At 49.7% G+C, this 18,753-nt stretch overlaps 6 protein-coding genes across 6 annotated transcripts; 3 read left to right on the forward strand and 3 right to left on the reverse strand.

The window, feature by feature from the left end:
• Nucleotides 1-928: 928 nt before the first annotated feature.
• Nucleotides 929-2,103, forward strand: N7457_000473 (uncharacterized protein; the record flags this gene model as incomplete). Its single annotated transcript, XM_057171541.1, has 2 exons — nucleotides 929-1,710; nucleotides 1,767-2,103. 2 exons carry the CDS (start codon nucleotides 929-931, stop codon nucleotides 2,101-2,103), a joined length of 1,119 nt encoding a protein of 372 aa, XP_057035444.1.
• A 1,557-nt stretch (nucleotides 2,104-3,660) lies between these two features.
• Nucleotides 3,661-5,816, forward strand: N7457_000474 (uncharacterized protein; the record flags this gene model as incomplete). Its single annotated transcript, XM_057171542.1, has 5 exons — nucleotides 3,661-3,898; nucleotides 3,965-4,573; nucleotides 4,628-5,426; nucleotides 5,489-5,741; nucleotides 5,802-5,816. 5 exons carry the CDS (start codon nucleotides 3,661-3,663, stop codon nucleotides 5,814-5,816), a joined length of 1,914 nt encoding a protein of 637 aa, XP_057035445.1.
• Nucleotides 5,817-6,636: 820 nt separating this feature from the next.
• Nucleotides 6,637-7,561, reverse strand: N7457_000475 (mitochondrial import receptor subunit TOM22; the record flags this gene model as incomplete). Its single annotated transcript, XM_057171543.1, has 3 exons — nucleotides 6,637-6,687; nucleotides 6,932-7,221; nucleotides 7,453-7,561. The coding sequence occupies 3 exons, from the start codon at nucleotides 7,559-7,561 to the stop codon at nucleotides 6,637-6,639; spliced, it is 450 nt and encodes a 149-aa protein (XP_057035446.1).
• Nucleotides 7,562-7,944: 383 nt separating this feature from the next.
• On the reverse strand, nucleotides 7,945-9,775 carry N7457_000476 (mitochondrial-processing protease subunit alpha; the record flags this gene model as incomplete). Its single annotated transcript, XM_057171544.1, has 2 exons — nucleotides 7,945-9,600; nucleotides 9,674-9,775. The coding sequence occupies 2 exons, from the start codon at nucleotides 9,773-9,775 to the stop codon at nucleotides 7,945-7,947; spliced, it is 1,758 nt and encodes a 585-aa protein (XP_057035447.1).
• A 465-nt stretch (nucleotides 9,776-10,240) lies between these two features.
• Nucleotides 10,241-12,405, reverse strand: N7457_000477 (acetoacetate--CoA ligase family protein; the record flags this gene model as incomplete). Its single annotated transcript, XM_057171545.1, has 2 exons — nucleotides 10,241-12,091; nucleotides 12,178-12,405. The coding sequence occupies 2 exons, from the start codon at nucleotides 12,403-12,405 to the stop codon at nucleotides 10,241-10,243; spliced, it is 2,079 nt and encodes a 692-aa protein (XP_057035448.1).
• A 1,427-nt stretch (nucleotides 12,406-13,832) lies between these two features.
• lcb2 (putative serine palmitoyltransferase 2) lies at nucleotides 13,833-15,845 on the forward strand (the record flags this gene model as incomplete). Its single annotated transcript, XM_057171546.1, has 1 exon — nucleotides 13,833-15,845. The coding sequence occupies one exon, from the start codon at nucleotides 13,833-13,835 to the stop codon at nucleotides 15,843-15,845; it is 2,013 nt and encodes a 670-aa protein (XP_057035449.1).
• Between the last annotated feature and the right edge of the window lie 2,908 nt (nucleotides 15,846-18,753).

The following is an 18,753-nucleotide window of genomic DNA, read 5'->3' on the forward strand; positions in this document are numbered from 1 at the left end:
CAAGGCTCTAGAGGTGCTAGCGACGTACCAAGCCAAAGGAGGACCAGTGAATTGCGATTTGCGGTTCGTTTTGCCGTTTCAGGTTTGGCGCTTCGAGATGGGGTCTATGGATTCATGACCGGATATGCATTTGCTATGCACAGGTTTTGATCGAACAGATGTTGTTTGAGTCCGAAACCTCAGATCAGGATCGCCTGTCTGGATCAGGGCCAACAAAAACCCCGAGACTTGATATTCATTCGGCAAATTCTGCGATGCGTTCGGGAGCACACGGCTTGGCAACACGCTAAGTTACGTAGTCCGAGATCAGGATAGATTAACTATGGAGTACGGTCCACGATCAAGATCAATCTATTCAATCCACCTGTTTCAACCCCTTAATTTCATCTGATCGATCGGCATCGATCGTGGGAATGTTGAAAGGTCAGATGTCTGATATCTCTACAGACACGTTGGAGTACAACGGTAGAATGTGCTATATAGGCCATATAGTTACTAGTTAGTATAAACCTATGTCGAACGTATAAAGCGAGAGACGGACTGATGAGCGAAGAAAGAAGGGATCCAACAAGCCGTTTTAATATCGGTCGAAGAGCTAAACGATCTATCGCTTTCGGTTCATCTATATCCAACTCTTTTCAGTTAAATCCAATATACGTCCCCCGTCTCCTACCCCCACCTCTCTATCCACCCTGTCATTGCCGTCTCTACTTTAAATACGCCGTTTTCCTGATGCCTCTGCTGCAGTATCCAACTTGGTTTCTACCTTCTTTCGTTCCTTAAAGTGGGAAGCTTCATAGCTAGGCCCTGTCACTCATTTGATATCAATTCCAATACACTCTTTTGTCAACGCAGTCGATCTGCTTGATCTTGTCCTCCAAACTTCCCGGAGAAGTTTTTTTTATTCGGTCTGTGATCTACTCAGAAAATGCGTTCCACGCTTCTCTTTTCCTCCCTGGCGGCCAGCGCCTGTGCCAATGTCTTCGGAACGGTTTATGTGACCGAATGGACCACCACCACTGTCACCAAAACCTTCACCGAGTGGCCCAGCTTGAAGACCAACGGCCCTGTCAACAAGGGCACAGCCTCCATCCTGAATTCTGCCGTCAAGGAGGAAACTGATAGCCCCGTCTTGACCTCCCCTATCGTCGAGGTGGCTGCCGACTCCGACTCGACCTCCTCCGTCGCCGAGGTGGCTGCCAACTCCGTCTCGACCTCTTCCGTGGTCGAGGCCACTTCTAGCGTCGCTGCCACCTCTTCTGTCGAGGCTATTTCCAGCGCCGCTGCCACCTCTTCCGTCGAGGCCATTTCTAGCGTCGCTGCCACCTCTTCTGTTGAGGCCATTTCCAGCGCCGCTGCCGCCTCTTCCGTCGAGGCCATTTCTAGCGCCGCTGCCACCTCTTCCATCGAGGCCACTTCCAGCGTCGCTGCCACCTCTTCTGTCGAGGCAGCTTCTAGCCCCGCAGAAACCTCCGCCGTCCAGTCCACTTCCGCAGTAACCTCGTCTGCCTCTTCTACTGTCTCTGCTTCCGCCGCTCCCTCTGCCTCTGTCGCTGCCTCTAGTGGCGCTACCAACTCCTACGAGGAGATGGTCATTTTCAACCACAACATCCACCGCGCCAACCACTCTTCCCCCGACCTGACCTGGTCTCCCAAGCTCGCAGCTAGCGCCCAGACCCTTGCCTCCCGCTGTGTCTTTGCCCACGATGTGTAAGTATCTCATTCTTGATCTCTTGCGCAAAAAGCAATACTAACAAACCCTTTAGTTCCATTGACGGCGGTGGCTACGGACAGAACCTTGCATCCGGTATCGCTGCCGAGTATGTCGGCGCCGCCATCAGCAGTGCCTTCTACAACAACGAGGCACCCCGGTTCGCCGACGAGTACGGAAAGGCCAACCCCGATACTAGCTACATGACCTGGGGTCACTTCTCCCAGGTCGTCTGGAAGAGCACTACCGAGGTCGGTTGCGCCACCGCTGAGTGCTCTGGTCAGGCTCCTATCACCGTTTGCAACTACTCACCCCCCGGTAACTACGGCGGCATGTACGCAGAAAACGTCCTGGCACCCAAGGGCGATGCTCCCTACCAATTCCAGGCATAAGCGTCTTGGGACCTATAGAGCTGTTGAATTATGGAAGCCATATCTACAATTCTATCCCTAGGCGGGAGTGGTCTCAGAATGTGGACTATATTTATTTACTAGTCATCGAGCCCCATTCCTCCCCTTGATATCTCTTTATTAGTATTGCGCAATATGCTCTCTTTTTGTCCTCTGTCTTACGTTTATCTATGATATGTACTGCCTCGATCAGCGATCTCCCTCGGGGCCCTTCTCGATGATGTTCTGTCATTGGGACTAATACTATAACATAATTTACAAGCCAGTTACCTAACGTCGAAACATGTCCATCAATTAGTATGTAGTTCTGTAATCCTTCACGGTGTCACCACATTCCACTCGAAGCTCTGAATCTTCAGTAGAATAAGGGGTAGGATCTTATTGGCTGTCTAGTCTTATAAGAATCGATAAAGCATCACTATTCTAGCGGATCTTGCTCTACTCTCCAGCGTCATCTCACCAGGGATATCTTAACCTGAAGCACACGCTAACCAGAATCCCTTGCAGAAGTGCATATTAAAGTTACTCATCATATTTTAAATTGTTGTTCTATCTCATTATAGTGTGCAATACCATCGATGTCGCCATACATTGTCGTACTGTCTGACCTTTGTGGGAGGTGTGCCATAATCCATAACCTATTTTAGGGCTACTTTTCGGTCTGGCAAAAAGCACTGTATACAAGCTAGGAAGGAAATAAGATACCTAAAGCAAAAAGAGATATAGTAGTTCATAGCGCGCCGGGTTGCTTATATTTATTTGAAAGATGTTAGTGGAACTATCTACTAAAGATCACACCAGCTGAGCAGGAGACATAATGTCGATACTATAGTATATGAAGAGAAGAGTTCTTTCAAGAGTCTGTGACACTTTGAATGCCTATAAGAAGTGTTCATATACTATTTATATAGCTTTTATACCCGTTCCTTTCGTTCCAAGCATCAGTCTGTCTTCTATATGATCGTATAGCAAGTATCGCAGGTATGTTTAACCCATCACTACATGTATGTATTATGGGCATGTATATATGACCCTGATGTTTTTGCCCTACTAATAGAATGAACTTACTAAAGATTCATTTAACTTGTATTCAAATTACATGAATAACTAATTTGGAAGCTATGAAGTTGCTGTATACTTCATGCCTTAATCTTTCACTTCCACCTCTCTCTAGTACTTGAACTACTTTGCATACCTTATTCCTAAAGCCAATGTCCATCCTTGCTCACTATCCTTGCTCACTCAAATAATAAAGAGCTCTTACATAACTATTTTCACTCTAGCAAGTTTTTCCAAATTCTTTTCTTCTGATCAAACTGCCAACGAAAACTCGCTCGTTTGAACGGTATAGTGGTCACGTGCTCTCGCGATTTCCTCAACGCGATCCACGCCACTCCACAGCTCGGACAGACTCTGACACTTTATCCTTCTTTGAACATATTCCTTTTTTCCATGAATTTGTCATATAATACCTAGCTATATGATCTGACTCTTCGCCCTCTAATCCAGCCAGAGTTGCTGGTTCCACTATCATTCGCAATGCCACCCCGCAAATCCACCAAAAAACAGACGCGACTTTCTTTCGCCACATCGGCAGCTCCGCCATCCCCCGATGTAAGCCAAAAGCAAAGCAATCGATACGCGACACTTAAATTCAGCGATGCAAGCCTGGGAACATTACGTCGCCCAAAGTCTCAAAAAAGCAAGCCGGAGAAGTCACCCGAGAAGAAACGTGCAGGGCTTGCCACTGAAACGGGAGCCAAGGAAAAAGCAACGAGTACGCTGCCATCTCTCTCCTCAATGGGTCATGTCAGCTAAGATTCACAAGATGAATTGTTCATAGAAGATGCGCTAGATCATGAACCTGTAGGCGAGCCTGTCATTCCCGCTTCCAAGAAACGAAAGCAACCCGCCCAACCCGATAATATCGAAGTGGTAATCCGCAGCCCACCAAATGCCAATGATCTCCAAGAGCCGAAGAAAGCGCGCCGGTCTTCGCGGTCATCGAAGAAACAGGCTGAGAACAAAAAGGGTTCTGATTCTGCGGGGCTAGCTTCACCGCGCCGAACATTGAAGCGCAAGGCTGTAAGCTCGCCGATTATTCCCAGCGACTCGGATGAGCCAGTGGCTACTTCAGTCTTCAAGAGGAGCAGGACTACACGTAGTGGTCTTTCTTCAGAGTCACCGGTCGTACCCAGCGACGATGACGATGACGATGACGAAGATAACGAGCCTGTAGCTCCTTCGACTGCCCAGAGGCGCAGAGCTGCAAGGTCAGCTGGAGTATTTGATCACGATGATGATTCGGACGAGCCAGTCCCTTCTTCGCCTGTGAAGAGATTACGACGTGGGCAGGACAAAGAGGCTTCTCAGACCCCTCGTACCCCGCGTCACGTCTCTAGCCAGGCTAGACTTGACATTGAGGAGGATTTAGAAGATCTCCAAGACTCAGGTAATGGATTATTAGCCCACAAGATTTGTTAATTTGTGCTGACTCCATATATAGTTGTTAAGAAAAGTCGAACTCGCGGGCGCAATGTCGAATCTGCCCGAGACAGGAGAATGAAGCACCTAGAAGCTCTTCGCCGTAGACGAGCTGGTTTGAAGGAAGAAGACGAAGAGGAAGAGGAAGAGGAAGAAGACGGATCTGATTCAGATGTTCAGGAGATCGAACGACCCAGCAGTAATGGCCTAGGTCTCTGGCGACATCACGGCGCAGAGAGCGACGAGGAATCAGCCGTCGACCCTAACGAGGACCTCGATCGATACGAAGATGATTTCGTCCTGGAAGACGAGACAAACGACCTCGGTGTCCCCACCGAGGAAATCCCCTTCGAGTTCACCCGACATGCATACAAACAGCCGAAGGAATACTTCCGCGACGTGATCGGCTGGATGGTCCAGAACAAACTGAACCCGGCATTCCCTCGATCCGACACCATGTACAAAATGGCATTCATGAAAATCGAAGACGAAGTCAAAGGCCGCGCTGGATCCCAATTGATCTCCTCAGTCTGGAACCCCGGTTTTGTCTACGCCCTCCAGGCCCGGCCACATGTAGATATCTCTGCCTTCCCCACGGAAGAAAATCACTCTTGCGATGCTTGCGGGCGCTCTGGACATCCTGCTTCTAGTGACATGAAGCTTTACGGGAAAGCTTATTCCCTGGAAACCCTAGAGCCGTTGAATGATGAAAATGGCGATAGCGAGAACAGCGATGACGAGTCTGGTGATAACGACAGTCAGGACCGGGATAGAGATGGCCATGTCATCCCTCCCGAGAACATTCATTTCTATCTAGGAAGGTGAGATCCGCTAAACAACCCATTCCAGTTGTGTGCATCTTCTAACCATCTCCTTTCCACAGACAATGTAAATCAAGAGCTCAGCTCGCTCACACGCTCACCCACTGGCGCTTCCATCTCAATGAATGGGTCATCGACTACCTCGAGCGAACGGGCCACATGGACGATGACGAGATCCTTCGCCGAAACGATCTGAGCATTAAGCGAAAGACGCGGAATGCAAATGATGTCCTCGACAAGATGACCGGCACTGGTGAAGTGGATAAGCTCTGGCGTGATTTCCACATCAATCTGAAGTCTGCGCGTGAGAAGGAGGTATGTTTTAGCTAATATCTTTGTTGTTGGTTCATGGTGCTAATAGGAATCTTGCGATAGTCTATCTATGGATGATGGGTCGTATCTGATGGCTTACGCCGAGTGGCGTTGTCCACGGGTTAATGGCTTCGATCTGTGAACCTTATGAACACTACATGGGGGTTTGACCAGAACGCGTGTTTTGTGGGATTGTTTTCCCTTGTATTTGCTCTGCTGCTTGACTTTCTACAATGATACCCCATTTTTTTTCCTTTGCGTGATCCCATGATCCGGCTATTCAATACGATCAGGACCTGTGCTCTTAATATCACAGGAGCGGGCTATCGTAAGAAGCCATTCTCGGGTCGAATTCTACGCAGTACGTATCTCCGATTTATATGATATCCATAGCAAATCCAAATGCTCGTAGAATTCCTTTCTCCAAAACCGCAAGGCTAGGACTACACGGCAGCAAAAGTGACAATCAAACCCAACCTTTTTCATTACTTAGACATGCACATGAAGAGTAGAGAAGAAAAAAAGAGGTGTATAGAGAAACAGGAAAGATGATTGGGGGGTTGTACAAATACATGCATGCATAAGCTGCCGGAGCCAGAATGTCAGAAAGCATGAGAGATGCGGAGGAAAAAAGAGAAAATAGAAGAACAAAAGATGTGACAAGGACCCAAACAAGTCAAAGCAAGAAGGGAATCGGGGAACCAATGCCCTTCCCAAGTACCTGTCGTCCTGTGTTTTGAGATCTGGCCAAAATTGGGAATTGGCAATTCCCAAGGATCTGACAGGATTCCGTCGACGTACGCTTGGCTGTGCTGTATTTTCAGCACTCCAGGTTTCGCGGTCGAGGCTTGTCTTGTTGGGCTTTGCCAATCTCCCTGCTTTCCGAAGTGGTATTAATTTACAGAGTGGGTTGAGCGACCTTCTCGGGCTCGGAGCCGGGGGTAAGCATCTGCAGGTAGCCATGGTCAGTAAATTGGATCAAAAGTCGAGGTCTGTCTGAAGAGAGGAAAAAGAACTCGCGATGATGGAATTGAGCAAGTGAAGAATTTTAATGCCGAGATGCGCGATACCCGAGGCAATGTACACGGTGGCGATTGTGCAATTGACGCGAAGTCAAAATTGAGGGAATTGGTGCAATAATAGTAGAAAAACAAGAAGGGCAGTACGAAATAGAGAGAAGACAAGACACGTACCTCGTTAGCTCCCTTGATCATTCCCTGCTCACGCTCCATCTGAATGTACTGCTCCTCCTCGGCGTAGGCCAACGCGAATGGCACACCGAGCAGGAAGGCACTGGTGCTGATAATCCAGAGGGTCTTGCCGCCGAAGGACAAGGTGGCCTTGGTGAAGTTTGTGATGGAAGAGACGGTGTTGGAGACATTGCGGCGGGCGGAAGGAGGGATCATGTCTTTCAGAGCGGCGACACGCTCGTAGAGAGACTCGCTCTCGAGCTCAAGGTCCTCATCATCGGAGATCTCGGAGTCTGTTTTGCATTGATTTCCATGTCAGATATCGTTCTTGGTAGTGATTTGAGGTGGATGTGTTCATTTTCCGGGGTCGCGCGCTGGCGAGACTGTTTGGGATTGATGACCGGAAATAGTAGCAGGAAAGAAGAGATGGAAGAGATCTGGCTTCCAGATGATCTCCCTGGCAAATGGCAATGGCGCGATGCGAGTTCGATCAGGGTCATGGGCGTTCGGGGTTCGATACTAACCGGTGTCTGAGTAGTCATCCTCGTCATCGGAGACCAGGAGAGCATCGTGCTTGGTGGTAGCGGGCTTCTCGGAGAAGTGCTCGTCTTCGACCTCAGTGAGCTTGACCATTTTGGGCGGTTGTAGATGGGGATGACGAAGGGGGTCGATTCAAAAGTGATGGTTGAATGATGGAAGGACGCTCTGTCTTTCGCTCCGACTTTTTTGCCGAAAAGCGGCGAGGAGCTTGGACCCACCAACAACGATGTCATTTGTTTTTGATTCGGATATTGGGGATGTTTAGTCCACTGGCTATTATAAATGGATGTTATAATCGGACGGATATTTAAAGTAATGGCGATTACAGGCAACCTTTTGAAGAGAGGTGTATTCTACAAAGTCGAAATGCTGGCCATGGTCTATAATTACAGATCATCCTATAGATGCAACCACTTCACCCACATAACCCTTATTTCCGGCAACGCGTTCAGACAGACCCAGAGGTTTAGGTCTATTTACCTCCGTCCAAGCTTCCAACGGGCAATCCGTTCCTGGATCTCCTCCCAGGGGAAGGATCGGAGCTTGTAGCCTTCCAACTCGCCCTCCTGGAGAACGACAGTAGGCTTACCAGTGCCCTTACCATTGTTGTGAACCTGGCCACCAAAGACCTGGCGAGCAACACGGCGGAGATCCTCGACAGTGAGGGCCTCAATTTGGGCGCACATCTCCCGGACGCTGACCTTGCGGCCGTGGACCTGCACTTGGCGTCCAAGATCCTCAAGCTCGACCATCCGAGACTCCAAGTTCATCAGCAAGGATGAGCGGAGCTGGTTCTTCGCACGGTTAACTTCCTGAGCTTGTAGCGAGCTGTATCCAGTGTCCAGAGTCAGGGACTGCAGTTCACGGCACATGACCTCGAGCATCTCCGTTACCCGGGTCGGGCTGCAAGATGAGGTGATTCCGAAGATTCCACTGTCTGTGTAGCTGTGGTTGAAAGCGATGCAGCTCTCGACCCAACCGTGTTGGTTCAACACGTTAGTGTAAAGTCGCGAGTACATACCCTTGCCAGGGCCACCGGCTGAGAATGAGCCACCACCACCAAGAAGAGTCTGAAGGGTAGCGAGAGCATAGATATCGGGTGAGGAGATGGGGAGAGCCTCAAATGCAAGGTGGATATGGCTCAGGCGAGGAAGCATAGGGCTTGCTGGCGGAGGAATTGGGGGAAGGGCAATGAAGCCACCGGTGTAGTGAGCAGGTTGGCGGAGGTCCAGCGAGGATGGCTTGACCAGAGAGGAGTGAAGTGGCTCGACTGTGGGGGTGCCCTTGGAGGAAGAGAGATTCTTGAGGAAAGGAAGCTTCGACAAGAAGGAAGATTGTGTGTTTTGGGAAGCAGCCGGGCTGCTGATAGTCGATGAGGGCGTGAACGAGGGAACGGTCGGCACCTGGCCTTCCTGGGCAGCCGCTGGGGAATCAGAGAGTGTGGTTTCGATCCCACTGCCTGAGAGGACAGGACCCGTTGTCTTGCCAATGTTACTCGGCTTCATGTCGCCGAAATATTGCTCTGTGAGTCTAACAGCCTCCACATGTGGCACTCCAGCAAACGCAACTACCATCCGATCCGGGTTGAAGAAAACCTCCCTGTAGCGCTCCACCACGGCTTTGTTGATTTCACCTAAACGTTCCTCAGGGCACAACAAGGGGTTTCCAAGGGTGTTGTCGGCATATGCAGTCATGTGCACCAATTCCGGGAGGATGAGTTCAGGCTTCGCCCAGATCTCACCAATCTCGTACTCTGCAGTTGCGAGCTGTTGGAGAACCTCCTCTTCGGTGATAAGAGGATCGCGGATAGTCTCTGCAAGCAGACCGAGTGTGGTGGGGACTGCTGAGTTGAAACTGGCAGACTGGTACATCAATGACTCCCGGGACGAAGCGCACTGGATGTTGCCGCCAAGAGACTCGAGAATCTCAAGCATTTCATCTCCGCTACGGGCCTTGGTGGACTTGAAGGCTAGGCGATCCATGATATGACTGACTCCGCGCAGACTCGCATCTTCGTAACGGGATCCGGCATCGACGTAGACTCCGACACCAGCGAAGGGACCTGGTAATGATTCCGTGGCGACGCGAACTCCGTTCGGAAGTGTAGTGATTTGTTCTAACTCGGCAGGGTCCTGCAGATTAAGAATAGATTGTTTGTCAGTCACCAAGAATGCCAGATTGGAAAATCCCACGAGTATCGCTTACCTTGGCCGAGTCATTGGCGGTAGCGAAGCTTCTTGACACGGCGCGAGGAGCTCGTGCCAGTGGCTTCGTGGACTCGATAGCCCGCAATGCTGTGCGGCGCATGATGTTTAAATCTATACAGAGGCAACAGCCTGGTCAATTTAAGTTTTCGTGGTGCACCGAGTAATTCCCGGAGAAGGCGATGTAGCTCAGACTGATTGTCGGCGAAGAATCGTAATGAGGTCCCGATATCCGAAAATGCTTAGCTAATCCGTTCTCAACGTTTACTTTACAATGATATAGAATCCAAAGGTAATTATGTATGATCTAAGTTGATAATATTCATGGATTGGACTAAACCCTAGGCTCTAGGTAGTCTCTTGTCTTTATTTGTGTTTGAACGCAGGCCCTGGGCCAGGGCTCCAGCTCCAGTGTCGTCCGCTGACCAAGACCCTAAGGCAGCTGGAGCGCTGGAGGACTCGAATGTCCGATGTATACATGGTCTATCAAATGTGGAAGATTGACATATAATTTTCAGAAAATAATGATGTCATGTCAATATTTTTTATCCAATCTATAATTAAGTATTTAAGGGTGTTCCGAAGCCCAGTTTCTGTACCAATCAAGACATTCCGCATTAGCAACACTGGCACCGATCTTGATATTAAGTCCGCAGAGAATCTGCTTGACGGCATTCTCGACCTTCTTGCCGTTGGAAGTCACTGGAATCTCAGGGCAGGCATCAACCACGCCAGGGACATGGCGGGGACTGAGCTCCTTTCGGATAGTGGCCTGAATGCGTGCTGCGAGATCTGCTGGCATAGACACACTGCCAGAAGCAAGTCGGACAAACAAGACAACTGTCTCATCCGTGTCGATACCATCTCGTCTCCGACCAATGCAAAGAGAATCTTCGATTTCGTCGGCGAAATGCTTGAGAAGGATATTGTAGATCTCAGCACTTCCAAATCGCACCCCGGAGGGCTTGAGGACGCCATCGCTGCGACCTAGCATGACCATACCTCCGGTCTGTGGGTTCAAGCGTACATAATCACCGTGGTGCCAGACTGAAGGTCCGAACGCATCGAAGTAGCTCTTCCGGTACTTCTCCAAGCCCGTTGGTCCGGGAGGCCAGAACATGACTGGTTGGGCGGGGAATGGTGTGATGCAAACAAGATCGCCAGGTTCGCCTGTTGCGCTGATGTCCTTTCCAGCATAATCAAATACTGAGAGGTCCATGCCCAAAGAGCGACACTGGATTTCACCTTTGTAGACGGGGAGAATGGGGCAGCCGGAGGCGAACAGAGAGAGGATGTCTGTACCACCGGTAATGGAACCAAGCATGATATCGTGATGAATAGATGAATAAACATATTCGAATGTAGACGGTGCCAGTGGAGATCCAGTACTGAAGATGGCTCTGAGTGTCTTGAGTGAGACTGGTCTATTGGCATGCTTGCGCGGGTTCAAGGCGGCCTGTTCGAGAAGTGACAGGTATTTAGCGGATGTGCCGAAATGGGTAATTTGGAGCTCGTCAATCAGACGGGGCATGGCCATATCTCCCTTTCCGTCTTCAATATCGAGAGGTCGGAATGGTGAACCATCGTACAGGACGATGGTTGCTCCGCTGGCTAAGCCCGACACCAGCCAGTGCCACATCATCCATGTTGTGGTTGTGAAGTAGAACACGCGATCACCTGGTCGAATATCACAGTGCAGAACATGCTCTTTCTTGTGTTGCAGTAGTGTACCCAAAGAGCCATGCACGATAGGCTTGGGTGCTCCTGTCGTACCGGACGAGTACAGGATGTAGACAGGATGATCCGGTCTCAGGCTTTCGAACTCCAATGGTGCCTGGGAGTTCTTGACTCCAGATACGAAATCACTATAACTCTTTGCCTGCCCATTTTCAGGTCGCAGTTCATCGATGTTACTTTCCAGGTCTGGGACAGCCGGAAGAACCACCAAAAGCTCAAGGTCTGGCAGGTCAGAGACCATCTCCAACACCTTAGCATGTGAGGGGTGGACCTTGCCATTGTAGAAAGAGCCATTGTCTACAAAGAAGACCTTGGGCTCAATCTGCTTCAACCGCTCGAGAACTGCATGCACACCAGTGTCTGGTGACACGCCGGTCCAGAAGGCACCAATTGAGGCTGTAGCCAACATTGCCACGACAGTGTTGACATGGTTGCCTACAAAGCCGGCAACACGATCACCGGTCTGCAGGCCTGCTTCTTTCAGAGCATTGGCACACACGCGGACGCGCTCTCGCAGCTGCTTCCATGAAACGAATTCGCGGGCTACTTCAGTAACGCTAATCACTGCCACAGAATCCTCATCCGGCGAAGCGGCGGGATAGAGGAGATTCTCGGCGAAATTCAGAGTGCTACCTTCAAAGAATGCAGGTCTGGGGAATAGCACATCTTTTGAATCAAGAACCTAGTTGAGATTAGCATTGGGTAGTCCTTGGTTCCTGCAAGATGTATACTTCCGAACTGGATCAGACATTATACATGCATCCTCACCTTGTCGTATGGCTTGTGGGCCTTGATATTTGTGTAATGCCAGATTTTTTCCCAGAACTGGGCTGGCTCGGAAACACTCCACTTCCACAGGGCATTGTAATCATTCAGTGACAAGTCATGCTCCGTGTTCACTTGGGTCATAAAATCATAAATCTGGGTTGATTGAGGAGAGGAGGGCCGCCACAGCTCCTTGACCTCCAGATCAACGGTCTCGTCAATGTGAGGCATGATCAATGATACCTCGCAAAATCGTAAATCCGTGGAGGATGCAGATTGTAGATTGAGACTAGATTGAGATTGACGTCTCAATCTTCAAACTCTGTGGGACCCGCTAAAATATCAACCCCTGCCGAGGTAAAGTGGCAAAGCACTTCCCAACAAGTTTCCAGAGGCTTGATAGAGCTTCAGAAGGGGGTCCAAGCTTTTCATGACCCAATGCCCCAACAGGGGATCGCGGAAGTGATCGGGTATTCACCTGCCGATCTCCGCGGCTACGGGGAAGTCCAGTTCACATAAAAGGTGTGGAAGAAGGGTTCGTTCCAAGCTGGATTCTACCGAGGATCTCTGACGGTCTTTCGGGATCTTCTGGTGGTTCTCGATCTTTGAGGGCCTATGATCTAGCCTATGATATACAAAGAGGACTTGTACCCTGAAGGTGTACATAAAAGTTGCGGCCTCAGGCACCAGGCCGTTTTCATCCACTTTGCTCAGGTACCAGGCTACTTCATGGAGATGTCACCTACGGAGTACAACATATGGATGTGACCACACATCAGAGGTGATTCCTTGATCCGGAGATACCGGAGAGAGAGGTCCTGGAAGTATATGCTGTAGAATCTCATAGTCTAGAGTCTACTAGTAGAGTCGAGGAAATAACCTCAGTCTTCAGGGGCAAATGTCGGGATTTGACTGCGAGTGGAATCGTGGGCTCTCGGCCCCGAAGACTCAGTGCGAAAAGAAAAAACCAGTCGTACGGGGCGGGTAATAATACTCCCTTGTGTGAACAACGGGCCAATCACGCACGGGCGCAGCGGTATTACCACCGTTTTTAATTAATACCACCCCCATGATGGTTCGATGCAGCTCTGGCAAACACGGAGGTCTTATTTACCTTCTCAGACACTCCCCTTCTTCAACTTCCCAGAGTCGCATCGCGCTTCGTCATTCTCGTTTGCAGTGCAACGCGGAGATTGGTCCCTCCGTCATTCGAACGTAGGGCTCTTTGCCCCTTCGTGTTTCTTGCCCCCCCCCATTCCACGTGCACTCGATTTTCGAAGCCCTGCCGGAGTATTCGGATCCCGCTGACATCGACGATATCACCACGGTGCGTCTGAATCTGTGAAACCGATGAGTGCCCTGGCTCCGAGTCTGGTCGATTTTGGAACGGGGTTTTGCTCGGGTTCCACTGGTGCCTGGCTTAGAACAATCAACTAATTGGCTGTCTACAGGTCGAACACATTGCTCGTGGCTACTCCGCGGACCAAAACCCCCAAAGGACACATCCCACTTGACTCCGATTTTTTTTTTGACTACCTTTCGCGGTAGCTCCTGCCTCACTCGATCTGGACGCGCTCAAACTAGCGCGCCCCCTCGATCCTGACGTGAGAAATTAAGAAAAACACCAGAGCCGAAACCTTGAGCTGTTTCCTTCTGCGATGCCTCGTCGATTCAGCAGCAACTCCTCCAACGACACCTCTACCAACCCGCCGTCCTTTTCACCTTCGGGAAAGGGCGGTATCTCCATCAAGGCCCCCACGGTCAAATCCAACCGTCTGTCTCAGTTATTTTCGGTCTCGCCCAAGTCTAAACCCGAAGCTGTACAGTCTGGGTACTCTCACCCTAACGCTTCTTCTCCGCCGATAAGTTCGGCATCACTGTCCTTACCGACGATCTCCTTATCAACTGCCACCGCGGATAACCCCAACATGGACGAGCTGCCTACCACTCTCTTCCAGCCTCCGACCCCGGAGGAGGCTCGTCGGCTGGCCAAACAACATGCCCAATTTGGTCCGATCGGTCATCCCAGCCACCGATACTCCAGTCGACACCCTGGTGGCGTCTTCCCGGAGCCGGTGATGGACGAGCCGCCGTATTATTATCTGCTCACAACCTATATCAGTTACCTAATTCTAATTGCTTTCGGCCATGTCCGTGATTTCTTTGGCAAGCGATTCCGCGAGGAAAACTACCGCCATCTCAAGCCTCGCAACGGCTATGGCGCGCTCAACAGTGATTTCGACAACTTCTATGTGCGCCGTCTGAAGATGCGTATCAACGACCTCTTCGAGCGCCCCGTGACTGGTGTTCCCGGCCGAACCATTACTCTGATCGACCGGGGCACTGATGACCACAATCAGCACTTCTACTTCACGGGTACCACTACTGATACCTTGAACCTGAGCTCGTACAACTACCTGGGTTTCGCTCAGTCGGAAGGCCCCTGTGCCGATCTTGCGGAGGAATCTATCAAGAAGTATGGCATCACAGCACCTAGCACCCGAGCGGAGAGTGGCACACAAGACCTGCATCTCGAAGTAGAGGAGTTGATCGCCAAGTTTGTGGGAAAAGAAGATTCGATGGTTTTCTCCATGGGCTTCGGTACTAACGCGACCATCTTCCCCGCCTTGGTCTCCAAGGGATGTCTCCTGATTTCCGATGAATTGAACCACGCCTCGATCCGTTTCGGTGCTCGTCTCTCTGGTGCCTCCATCTCTATGTTTAAGCACAATGACATGAACGACCTAGAGATTAGACTTCGAGAGGCTATCTCTCAAGGACAACCCCGCACTCACCGACCTTGGAAGAAGATTCTGGTCGTTGTCGAAGGTCTATACTCCATGGAAGGTTCCATGTGCAACCTTCCTGGTCTTGTGCAGTTGAAGCGCCGATACAAGTTCAATCTATTCATCGACGAGGCCCACTCTGTCGGAGCCATCGGCCCGAGGGGACGTGGTGTGTGTGATTACTTCAGCATCGATACTTCCGAAGTTGACATCCTGATGGGCACGCTTACCAAGTCATTTGGTGCCAATGGTGGTTACATTGCCGCAGACAAGGTCATGATTGACCAACTCCGTGCTACCAACCCCGGTGTCTTCTACGGAGAGTCTCCCGCGCCCGCAGTCCTTTCCCAGATCTCTTCCGCTCTGCGTCTCATCAGCGGTGATCTCGTTCCTGGTCAGGGTGAAGAGCGCCTGCAGCGATTGGCTTTCAATTCGCGATATCTGCGTTTGGGATTGAAGCGTCTTGGCTTTATAGTATACGGCCACGATGATTCGCCAATCATCCCACTCCTTCTCTTCAACCCTGCCAAGATGCCTGCATTCTCGCATGAGATGCTCCGGCGCAAGATTTCTGTGGTTGTTGTCGGTTACCCGGCCACTCCACTGGTCTCGTCTCGTGCTCGCTTCTGTGTCTCTGCTGCCCACACCAAGGATGATCTCGACCGTGTGTTGGCCGCTTGTGATGAAATTGGCAATGTTCTCCAGCTGAAGTTCTCCACTGGTATTGCGGGTGGTGCACTGCCTGCTGCCGAACAGCCAGCTCCCCCGCCAGAGATGGAGAAGGACTGGCATCGCAAACGCTCGGACAACATTTCCCCTCCCCGCTGGCGCATCGAAGATGTGATCCGGCGTGGAGTCCAGGATGTCAAATCCCCCTTGTATTAATGCTAGATTGGCTTCTTTCTCCCACCGGTTGACATGATGTTGTCTTGAGTTAACTTGGCTTTGAGATGAGTCTTCGGTCGGAGGTTTTTTCCACAAAGCACGGTCGTTGCTGGTCACGCCGCGCTGGAGTCATGCTTTCCATGTGTCCCCCTGGTCTTTGTTTTGGGTTTGTTGCAATGGTTGTGTTTCTCGTTGGACTTGGATCCTACGGCACATGCATGAAAGCCAAAAAAAAAAAAAGAACGTGAACCTCTCAAGATTTAGAAAAAGGGGAACTTGGAGAGAACAAAAAACCCGAACAGCCACAGCGATCATGAGATATTCGAACCAGCAACGAATGAATATGCCCCCGTTTCCTATGATCCTTCTATTGCTTTGCCGTTTGCATCCATACAATTTCCATTTCATGTTATTTTTCTTGCTTATTCTTACCCCTAAGATATTTGCCTAATATTGTCCCACCCCCATGCAATTTCCTGTCGCTGATCCTATGCACTGCTGCTAATAGACGAAATCCAGGACTTGTCTGGGGGTATCTTGCTTTGATGTACAACATGTATCATTATGCAGGGCAAAGGCTGGCTCCTTTTTCGTTTCTTCGTTTCTGCTTTTCTGTCTCTGTTTACGATCTGACTCTCTCTAGTCCTATTCTTTCCTCGGTTCACGGGTTCAGAATGTGGGTTTTGCGTGTCAGATCGTTATATTTGCGTTATGGGTATGAATATGGATTTGGAGGGACCACTGACGGCCATCTCAATGTAACAGACGTTCCTGTCTTGCTGTATAGGCTTCGCTGTTTGCATTATGGTTGGAAAACTACTATGTTTATAATTAGATGATTGGGATGTTAATATTCTTCGATTGTGACTTTGTATCTCTACTCCGTATGATCGGTCTCCTTTGCGTCTCTCGTGTATATCAATCCCTTTGGATTCCCCACGATATCAGCCTGATAAGCAAAAGGAACAGCATTGACAGAATCTGATTCGGAATCATCTTTGGAACCAGGCTGTATGGTGCCCACGCTCTATCGGGCATGAGGATGTTCCTAATCCACACCCCTGACACCGCAGTCTTTCCAAATTTGTGGTTAAAGATTCCACTCATCTCGTGTCCTTGGTCTTTTTTTTCGGAATAGTTACCCTCGTTTCTTCGACAGATGATCCAGGATCTAAACGCAGAGGCTGGTTCGTCTCTGATCCAGATCCCTGTCGATTCCAGCTGTTATCTCATCCCCAAGACCTGTATCATATGGTAATGTTGGTGTTGACCATTGTCCGTTGAAGACCGGTGCAGACGATTTCAAGAGCCCGAGAAATCCGAGCATCATTGATGAGTTGCTCATCTTTGGTAATTTCGCTTCATTTGAGGCCGCTGTCTTGGGAGGAGGTACCATAACCTCCTGGGGCTTTTTTGTTCCAGCTCAGAGATCTTCTCCCGCATGTGCTATTTTCCAGAGTTTCCTGTTTGTCGGTAGATCGCCTTCTGGATATTCCTTGGATGTCTCTGCTCCGTCCAAAGGCGTCTATCAAGGGAACTGTTCAATGTCAGTTCTCATATGTCTTATGTATGTTTTTGAGGATAAGGAGTCGATGTATGGTGTTATACACCATATCAGGTAGAGGAAATACCCTGTACTTACCCATCAAAGGAATCCCGATAGCGAAAGGCATGACAATAATCACGGCACACAAGATACCTCGCTGGCTGATGCATTCTAGCAGGTAATTGAAAAGGGTATTCCCCCATAGCACCGAAGCTTTATGGGATCACCGAGGTATAGGATGATCCGGATTAGCTTCAACCGACACCATTGGGGGAGCTCCTTCGACATTTTGATTCGCAATATATCACGTTTTCTGCGAATATGTCTCGCTGCATATGAAGAAGGCCGAACAAACAGGGACCTATGTTCCATTGGCAATTTCGACAGGTTGGATTTACCTGGTTGGAATTGCAACCGACGCAGATGGGCGAACATTCCTACTGTATTGGCTTGAGGTGCATTCGGCCTCGGTGTGACCAGCCGTGAACATGTTGCTTTCTGCACGGGACCCGGAGTTAGATATTTGTGGTGCAGACATGCACCTTTGATGAGAATGGGAGAATGAAGAAAGGATCGAGTGTCCAGAGGCAGTGAGACGACCTCATGGATATTTTGGCAGATCGTCTCGGATAGGAATGTTTATGGGATTCTAGAGACGTGTCAGTGGGGTGGTATTGTTGTGTGGTGTCTAGACTGAGACACTTACAAATCCCTTTTTGTTGATCGTGGTGTCTCTCGGTAGGGATTTGAGATACCTCGGATTTTGGAAGGGATGGTGACCTTTCTGTGGGTTATCTCGATTAGGGCTCAGATGTAACTCATCTGAGGTGGCTGCTCGGTGTAACCAGTTTGGTCGATTGTGGGAGATAGGTTCGGTGACCTTGAAGGAAGGTCCTTAAGGAAAGGAGACGATTGGGAAAGGGAGGAGTTGATGGAAGAAGAAAGATAGGAGTGGAGGATTGTGAGAGAGAGTGTTTGGGGACCACAGACTGTCGACGAGGTAAGTGTAAAGTGAGAGTTGGCATGACGAGTCTGAAGCAAAGTGTTGACCAGATGTGTTTGTCTTCTGTTGAAGGCATATATTGCAGTAGAAACTACATTTGATTAGAATGACTCTTATATTCCGGGCGTGACTACTAGTACTCCTAGTATTGAACTGCTTCTTTACTGCACTAGGCGTCTGCTTTCATCTTCCACTTGCTCTCCTTTGAGTACTGTTCACTTGTGTTAGGAATGAGACCTCGCTGCCTCTTCGACTTATCTATCTACGTGTTGGAGATCTGTAAGATGCTATGCTAGATCATGTTGAAGATGACCGTATGACTATAGTAGTTCATGGGGTTTGATCGATTTCACTAGTTG

The sequence above is a fragment of the Penicillium paradoxum genome (genome assembly GCF_028828445.1).
Source record: "Penicillium paradoxum strain IBT 22861 chromosome Unknown utg000002l_segment0_segment0, whole genome shotgun sequence".
Taxonomy (NCBI): domain Eukaryota; kingdom Fungi; phylum Ascomycota; class Eurotiomycetes; order Eurotiales; family Aspergillaceae; genus Penicillium; species Penicillium paradoxum.